Source organism: Lepisosteus platostomus, chromosome 26 (assembly GCF_059453375.1).
Source record: "Lepisosteus platostomus isolate fLepPlt1 chromosome 26, fLepPlt1.hap1, whole genome shotgun sequence".
Taxonomy (NCBI): domain Eukaryota; kingdom Metazoa; phylum Chordata; class Actinopteri; order Semionotiformes; family Lepisosteidae; genus Lepisosteus; species Lepisosteus platostomus.
In genome coordinates this window covers 15,533,425-15,542,756 of record NC_142636.1, presented here as the reverse complement: position 1 = coordinate 15,542,756, position 9,332 = coordinate 15,533,425, and the positions used below count along the sequence as shown (strand labels likewise).

At 50.3% G+C, this 9,332-nt stretch overlaps 1 protein-coding gene across 1 annotated transcript; it reads left to right on the top strand.

The window, feature by feature from the left end:
• The first annotated feature begins 206 nt into the window (after positions 1 to 206).
• Positions 207 to 9,094, top strand: LOC148640402 (uncharacterized). Its single transcript, XM_088620886.1, has 5 exons — positions 207 to 533; positions 2,691 to 2,723; positions 3,131 to 3,205; positions 5,324 to 5,364; positions 6,291 to 9,094. The coding sequence occupies exons 1-5, from the start codon at positions 518 to 520 to the stop codon at positions 6,522 to 6,524; spliced, it is 399 nt and encodes a 132-aa protein (XP_088477012.1). The 5' UTR covers positions 207 to 517; the 3' UTR covers positions 6,525 to 9,094.
• The last annotated feature ends 238 nt before the right edge of the window (positions 9,095 to 9,332 follow it).

Below are 9,332 nucleotides of genomic sequence, written 5' to 3'. Positions count from 1 at the left end.
ACTACACAATCACACACTACAGACACACATTCTGACAAACACACAGGTATCACACACTACACACAGTCTGACACACTCGCACACTTGTACTAAACAATCACACTACACACATGCACAGAGACGCATACTCGCGCAGAGACACACACAGACACACACTCACACACAGATAACCACGCGGCGCGCGAGCCCTGTTGCTGGGCAGCCAGCGCGCCTCTCGTGCCGCAGTGGAGAGCGCGAGGATCCCCGGCTGCAGTCTCTCCCGCTCGCTCGCTCGCTCCTGCAGAGCAGCTGCCGCGACACGGCCGGGCTGCCCGCGGTGTCCCCGCCGGATTCCCCCGGGGCCCGGGGAGGCGCTGCGAGACAGTGGCGCCCGCTGGCCGGCAGGGGGCCCCCGAGCCGAGCTTCATTAAAAAAAACTGCAGATTTTTTTGAGGGCTTTCAAGCACGCTCGCGCAACCCCTGCAGAGAGAGAGAGATCTGAGCAGCGAAGCACCGGCTCCCGCACACTGCAGCCATCATGTCTTCAACAAGAGGTAAGAGCCTTCCTGCGCTCCTGCAGCAGCCTGTGGACCCGCGGGCTCTGTGCGGATCCCCCTTCTCTAGACTAACGCGCTGCGCTCGGCTCTTGAGCTGCAGACTTTCCGAGATTCCCGGGCGGTGCGGAGAAGAGTTTCTCTGGCGTGTCTCCGCACTTTTTAAACGGTGTTTCAGTGGATGTTGTGTATTCGCGGAGGATGTCTGCAGATTCCTATAAAACCGTTCCCCTGTCATCTAGAAACAGGGATCCTAACAGGTTTGGGGTGTTTCTTTTTTTTGGGGGGGGGGATCTGGGCTCACGCTGTGTTGAAAACTGCGGTCTGGGCGCCTCGGTTCTGCAGGAGCAGCGTGGAGCTCGGAACCGGGTCCTGGACCGGAACCGTGGGTCCGGGCGGAAGATGCAGACTGGCTGCAGGTTCACTGACTCGGCTCGTGAACTGCCGGATTAGAATCAGATGTGCTAATGATGATGATGAACAAGGAATTCTGAGCAATTAATTAATTGCTAATTGAATATCTAGATATACACATATTCATATAGTGGAGACGCTTAGTGTGCTGATCGCGCGTTCCTTCACAGCAGATTATTATTATCATCATGCACCTGAGTCGTTCAATAATCCCAGTGCGCTCTGAGTGGGGACTCCTCCCTCCCCCCTCTCCCGGTTTTCGCTGAGGGAAGCTTTTCCGCATAGCCCAGCAGTTCAGCTGCGATCAATCACGGGGAGGCTGGGAGTCTCCCGGCAGCCGGCGGAGGAGACGGAAACCCCTTCGCCTCACGCCCAGCTGCGGGTGCACCAGCCGGCTGGCCGCTCGCTCGGGTCTGCGGTGCCGGCAGCACGAGCCGGAGTCGCGCCTCACACTTGTCACCACCGCACGCGCTCGTGTGGCAGGATCCCCGTGCTCCCAGCGCGCGCGAGGCAGGTCCGCAGTGTGCTCGGACCGGGCGCAGTGACGCGGCGGCGCCGCCAGGTGGCAGCCGTGAGCCGCCCATAGAAGCCGAGGCGCAGCGAGCAGCGCGCAGCGTGGACAGCAGGCCCTGCACACTGCTGATTTTTTTTTACTAGGTTCAATCTGCAAGCCACACCTGGCGCCAGCATAGCTTCTCCATTGCCTTGCTGTCGTGCCAGTATCTCGATTTCCAGCTGAGCAGCTGGTCTTGGTGTCTTGAATCTGCCTGGACCATCGACAGGCTGTCTAGGTGCTCAGAATACCAGACTGCTGATCCATCCTTTCTCTAACTGCTTCTCTCAATTCACAACAAAGTGACGCTTTGAGTTCTCATCAGCGAAAGCTCTTCAGACACATCCTATACCTGTCTCAGTGAAAAAATCTGATCCGGTAATTATTGATCTAGATTGATTTTTTTTTTATTGATCCCATGAGGGAAATTGCAGACAACTAGAACATCTACACGACAAGTCAGGCTGAGAGGAAAACCAGGCATCCCAGGAGCTGTGTGTGACACCCCAGGCTCAGGAAAGCAGCCAGGAGACTGAAACCTGAGCTAAAAATAATCCTCCATGCAGAGAGAAACAGCAGTGAGAGGAGATGCAGATTCCAGGCGGTAATTATTCCTCATGAATTCACCTGGGTGTTGGACGAGCGTGGAGGATTGATCCCAGCGACTGCCAGCTGGCTTTAGCAGTGGAGCCCACAGGGGGATCAAAAACCTCCTGCATAATTAACGCCCTGCGTGCGGAAGGGAGGACATGGCCCAGATCTGTGCTAATGATTAACGACATATTAGAACGCAGGAACTTTAGAAAGGTTACAGATTAGAGGAGCCTGTCTAGCCTATTAGATGCTCTTTAGTAACTATGACTGGAGAATATCATCCTGTAGTTTCTTGAAAGGCGCCAGAGTATCAGCTTTAACAATATGACTGGACAGCTTGTTCCACACTCCCACCACCCTGCGTGTAAAGAAGTGCCTCCTGTTCTGAGGGGCTCAAGGATGAAAGGAGGAACTTTCCACTGGGTTATGAGGTTTTTTTTTTACGAAATGTGTCTGAGTGCAGTGGTCACTCCTAACACGCTGCCCAGGCGAACGCTCCCAGTGGCAGATGTGTTTGGTATTTCTGCAGGTTTACTGCAGCTTGTCTCATGCGTCTCCTCTGATTGTGCTGATTTGCTCTCTCCTCTGTCTTGCAGAGCCTCACCTGCCACAGAGTGATTTCGAATACGGTAGGTGAATCTGTGTTGTATCTGTAGATGCATCTGTGTTGTAGCTGTGTTGTATGTGTAGATGCATCTGTGTTGTAGCTGTAGATGTACTGTATCTGTGTTCTATCTCTTGTATCTGTGTTGTTGGTCAGCATGTATCTGGACTGTGGGAGGAAACCAGAGCACAAACCCACACACACTCAGGGAGAACATGCAAACTCCACTCATTTCAACTCAGAGTCACAGAGAGCCAGCAATGCTGAACACTGCGCTCCAGTGCCGCCCCTTGATGAATAATCACATATTTCTGTTAAGTATAGAGGTGTAATACAGACTCAGCAGACCTGCAGGCTTCACAGGCTTGCGAAGGCTGGCAAAGGCTGTCCAGTTTGAGACAATTATTCATGATCCTTCTTGTTTATCCACAGATTATGATACCCTGAGGACCACAGGGGTGATTCTGGCTGTCATCATGTTTGTGGCCGGGATCCTCATTGCCCTGTGTGAGTACAGCGCCCTCTGCTGGCCACTTCTCCTACTCTTCACCCCTCTTACTGGAATGGCAGACACGTCATCTTAACCCCTGAGAATAAGTGCTAAAGTCAGACTATAATAATACAAGAGTCATTACAGCTGAGAGGAGCCCACTTGACACACCTAATGCAATTAAAGATAATTAAACTGATAATGATCTAAAGCCAACAAAACCAGTTAAACAATTGATTTCGTTATTTTGTGAAGAAACAAATAGGATGTTCCTTAAGCTCTTTCACAACTGAGTTACCAGTTAAACAATTAATTTCGTTATTTTGTGAAGAAACAAATAGGATGTTCCTTAAGCTCTTTAACAGTTGGTACCTCAAATCATTCACTCAATTTAAATACAGTTACAGGACCTACTGTATAAAGCAGTTCAGTTCCTGGAGTGAAATATTATAGTTATGCCATTACTTAAATAATTAGACCCACTTTGTAACAGAGTTCGGGTGGAACAAAATCCAGAAGCTGTTGGACTCCAGGGGCTCAAGTGTTCCCCCAACACCACACAAGACACAATGGGGTCCCATCTCACGCACATATTGCACAGCTGAGCCTGGAAACAAATGACAATTTCCTCCACACTGATGCCAAGCTTTAACCTTCTAGTTCATTGGTGGCTCTCGGTGTTAATACCTGGGATCAAAGCAGTCCTGGTTACTTTTGAACCCCACTCAAGTATGCAGCCAGCTGCAGAGCTGGAACTGCCTGTGTCCGAGCAGAGAAACACCCGAGAGAAGTCTGGACACAGACTGGAGCTCCCCCTTTCCTCTGGAGGTCACGTCGTCCCTCGGTCTTTTCTGAGGTGCCCTCCACCCCGCTGGCTTCGCACCCTCATTCCCCCACCCTTCCCTGTGAGCCCTAACCTGCAGCCCTTGTCTTTTCTCCTGACAGGTAAAAAATTCAAATGTGTGAAATCTTCTTCCAAGTAAGCTGTCTCCTCTGTTTGCTCTCCTCCGGCCTGTGCATGCAGGATGCATTGGGACTTGAGAACGACAGGAAGCAGGAGTATTTTGTGTTTCGTGCCCTCTCCGTCTCTGTCTCCTTCCAGACGTTGGTCGTGGTCGTTGTCGTTCCTGCCCGCGCACATCCCTCCCCCTCCCCCTCTGTGCAACACTGGCCTCTCGTGGCAGGATTGAGAATTGCAGCCTCTGCCCACTTCCCTCCCCAGCTCAGCTAACTAACAGGCGCTGCCCGCGCGCCAGCAAACTGGCTGCTCTCTTCTCAAGAGCTCACCTTCACTGCAAGAGGCAGCCAAATACAGATGGATCCCAGTACTGTTTTCAGGAGGCAGGCTGGATTTCTATGCGCTTAGCTCAAGTGGCTCGCTAACCTCAGTGGGCCCGAGCCTCCAGCCCGGAAAGGAGGTTCAGTAACGCGCCCATAGCTCGCCAGACACGACGAGACGATGGCAGAGCGGCGCCACGGGGAGTGTTTGGACCGCGCTCCGGTGAAGGTGGGCTCGTGTTGTTTTGCTGGCGCGGGGGTGGCGCCGCGCCCGTCTCGTGGCGTCCACGGTGCCGGCGGCATGCTGCTTGCGCGGTCCCTCTGTCCTGGTCGCCGCTCGAGAGCGTGGAGAGAGCTGAGCTAAACCGAGTGATTGCAGATGTTTTTCAATGTGTTTGTTTTCTGCTTTGCGAATTCTGCACCGTGTATAGTGGACACTGCAAAGCTTTCTGGCCATAACTCAGCCTGTGGCGCTTATCCAATCTGCTCTGGAGCTGAATTTGCCTTTTAACAGCTTCTTAATTGTTTAATTGAGAATCGACAACATCAATGCAGTGTAGGGCATACAGAGGCCTATGCGGTGCAATGGAACCCATGTGGTTCAGAAGATACACAACAGTAGAATTGCGATTTGTGTCCACTAGGAGGAGCTAACCACTGCATCAAATGCCAATTTTTGCTTACAGTTGCTCAGTACTTCACTGTACCACCTCTTACCATTGCAGTAGAATATGGCCACAAAGCTTTGAACGCTCACTCCTGAAGTAACTGGGCAGATATCGCCCCATCTCTCCAGTACGGCCCCAGTGGCAGGCCCTCGATCCTCAATAACATCCTGTTTCTGTGTCTGTTCACAGCGGGAGCCCAGTGGAAGTTTTACAGCCGCAAAAGACAGAAGGTAAGGAAACCGAGAGATGGATTGTGGGTAAAATTGCACAAAATCCTCACAAAGTCAGTAATGTTGGTAGATCTGAACCTGCAGGACTGCATTTCGAAAAACGGGGTTCAGTGGTGATTGTGGTGCAGTGAACTGGCACAATGGAGAGGGGAAAAACTCCCTTGATTAGAAGGTTTATATAGGAGCAGCCATCAAAAGGTATAACTGGTCCCATGACAGCCAGCGGACAGAGAGAAAAACTCTGACATTAGCTGACCACTCTCTGCACAGCCCCGTGTCTGAGCTGCCCTTCATACATTAAAGCCGTTGTCAGTGACCAGAGCACTGTCTCTCCTGCCACTGGATGGGGGTGGGACTGGTGGGGGGGACATTTCCAGAATTAGAAAACTTCCACAGTGGGGATATTTCATCTCCAGAAGATATTTTCCCTATTCTGGGAATAACCAAGGAAAGAGGGTTGTGTCAGATTATAGATTATAGACTAACAGACTCGGGTAATACTGTGACCTGCCCTCCTCTTGCCCTCAGCTCATTCTGCACCATCACTACTCCCTGCAGGACGGGCCTCCCCTCAATCCACATGGGCCTCCTGGGGAGATCTCTTAAACTCACACAGCTTCCAAGTCTTTACTAAGTGACCCCGATAAATAAAGCCACTCACTCCAAGTGCAGGGAGTTCACTGGATCAGCCTGGACCAGGTCACTATCTGACTGTGCCCAGGATTTCCTAAGCGACAGTGCAGGGGGTGTTTGAGCCTGGATCAGGTCCGATTATCCGATTGTGATATCCCAATATCCCATGATATCCCAAGCAGCGGAGCATAACGGGCTCAGTTTAGCCTGAAGCAGGGTTAGGATTAGACAGCCAGGGCTGTCGTGGGTGGACGGATTCTAGGTGCCTCTGTGCCTCTGCTCCTGTGTTGCAGTGCCGCCTCAGACCGTATAAGCGGAGAGCAGGAGCTGGGGGAAGGGAAGAGCTGCCCATCTGCAGAGACGCACCAGAACGATGGAGGAGGAGTCCAGGCCGCTGGCAGCCCTCTGTCCACCCCGACACCCAGACAGGACCCCGGGACCTCCTGATAAACATCTCCTCTTTAGCGAAAACCGGAAAGCTTTGTCAGTTGGTCAATTTTAATTCGTTATATGGCACCCTTTCATAGTGAATTGTGAAGGATTTATCCCAGGCTGTTTACAACAGCGTCTACAGTAAGTATAAAAGTAAGGAATACTGAGGAATGAAGGATTACGTTAAAAAAAGTGAGAATCCTGAAGCCTGTTACTTATCCTTGCAGAAGAGTCCAGCTTCCTCCCAGGTATAGCAAGGAGGCTCAAGTGGTCTTGGGCCCAAATACAACTACTTTCGGACCCGGTTAACGCTCTCCCTGGTGACCACAGTATCTGCTGCTATTCATTCTAGCTGGACTCTCTGTGGCCTCGTTGAACCCGTGACCAGTCTCCTCAATGGTGCCTGCTCTGAAAAGACGTTGCAGCCTTCAGGTATTGTTTATATAGGTGCATTTTAAAATCTCCTTCATGGTTTCAGAGCTGAAAATGAATTCTAATTGATTGTAAATCCTTAGATGAGCCTGGGGGTCACTTGTACAAGAAGAGCTCAGCTAGAACAAAAAGCAACAGAAATCTGGGGTCACCAGGACCTGGCTGGGGAAACCCTACCAAAGAGCTCTGATATGAATTTGGCTTCCTTTGCTCTCTGTGAGGCACAGCTGGATTTCCTGTAACATGTAATATCACAGAAACCCACATCTCGGTGCTCAGAATCTGATTGTCTGCGTGTGTTAAAGTGCAGATTCTGCCCAGTGGCCAAGATGCATGCAAGGTTTAACACAGTGCAAGGTTGAGAGGTTCGCACTTTTCTTGCCGCTGAATAAGAATAGATCAGAAACTTGTCTCAATCCACCCAAATATTTACTGCAGTCTTACAAAACCCAGCATTCTACTTTGTTTTAAAACAAAACTTTCAAAGCTCACTGCACAGTGCTAAACACACACAGCTGACCTCGGCTGTAGGCAGGAACGTTCTCTATCCATCGGCTGGGTCCACTCGCTCTCACAACAGACAGCTCTGATCCAGGAAGCCAGAATGTTTGGAGTCAATCTTGCCATTAAAAATAAACTCAAATCTTCCCACCACCCACCCAGCAAAATCAAAGCCCAAACGTTATCTTGCATCTGGAATTGTTGGAAGTTTGGGATTTGGAATTTGCAGTTTTTGCAAATGGGTGAATGTGGATTAAATCCCATTTCTAGTTAGGGAACTATAACCCCTCCTGTTTCTGTTGATTTCACATTATGACCTAGTGGTGACCATTATCAGAAAAACAAAAACTCTCTATATATACTAAAATGTGACAGTATAGATGTGGTGGTTGCTGGGGAGCCAGTGGTGTAAAGCCCTATGTGTGGAATTATGACTGGACACCTGTAAGACAGAGTCTACACGAGCGACCACACAACCCACTGAATTGCAGCCCCATGTTCTAACTTCACTTTCCAGCTGTGTGGAAGACAGGCGCTACATGTCAACATGAAGTAAACTTAAACTGAACAGGTCAGCAAACACAAGGCTGGTTCCCTGCCGATTCCTAGTGCTCTGTTTCCCTCTAGACCTGTTCTGACTGAAATGTGTTGAAGTTCTGAGGGAAACGGAGCACCAGCTGGTCTGATCGTTTGGACAGCGCTGGGCTGAGGGGCCGTGGGCAGGACACTGGATCTTCACTCGGGGGGTGGAGGGCTCGGATCCCAGACAGGATGCCGTGGTTGTGCAATCCCCAGCTGACACACCGGCTGGCCTCTGGACTCTCATCCTCACAGTAGTTCACGCAGGGAGCGGCAAAGGAACAAGTAAAGGTTTATTCCTGCTGAAAAGAGCAGAAAGGAAATGCAACGTTTCGGCTGTGGAGCCTGGTGTCACACCCGAAGAAGGATGGATTAAACCTTTACTTGTTCCTTTTTCGTCCTTAAAGATCTTGCTACTTACTGACTCCTCTGATTCACAAAGGGTAATCTGCCTAAATCTTTAAAAAATGCAGGATGAATTTGAACCATTTATATATATATATATTCGTACAGCTACATATTGGCTTAATCTGTCCTTCAATAAAAACTGCTGATGGAGGGGAAATTCCATCTCGGGCTTTCCTGGGATATCACCAGGGAGAGCGTCGAAACATGCATGCTGACTATTTGTGTTTGAAAAAGAATCCCCGTTGGCTTTTTCCTCCTTTTCTCCGGGATCCCTGTGTGGCAGATGTGAAAAAGCAGGGAGAGGGCCTGTTTTCTCTGGACTGAGGGGCTAGCCCCCCCCACCTCCAGTCTGCCTCTGTCTGTCCGCTCTGTGACCATTGCATGAAGACCTAGAAACAGAAATAAAGTAATCATAGCACTTTTTAAAGTGAGAAATGGATGCAATAGTGACTTATCTACCTGTGTGCGTGAACTGCTGAAGGCAGGGAGTGTATGTGATTGAGAAGCCTATATATATATATCAAAAATAGAAAAGAATAACTTCTCTTCTTTTCCTCGTGATGTTTAATTGCTCTTTTTACCTGGTTGTGACCGTGTCAGTCTCAGCTCGACCTGTATATTCCAGGCCGTAGTCCGGATTCTTTTTTTTCTACAAGACCCACAAAAGCCACCAAACAAATGAACAGGGATTTGAAATCTATTCCGTGTTGCAAAGTATTGTACAATAAAGGGATGTTTTGTTGTTGCCCCGGCTCATGGCGTCTCTCTTGTGCGCTGGTGTGGTGAGAAGGAAAAGCACGCGTGTGCTGTGGGGGAGCTCCTCGACTCGGTGCAGCAGGAGTTCTGCTGCCTCCTGCAGTGTGCTGTTTGAGCGGGCGGGAGCGTGGCTGGGCAGCTCACTCGCTCGGCTGCTGGACCGAGTCACTGGGCGGCGGCACCCTGAGAGAAGAGATACAAGCTTTCCCAGCAGGGGAGGGGCCGTG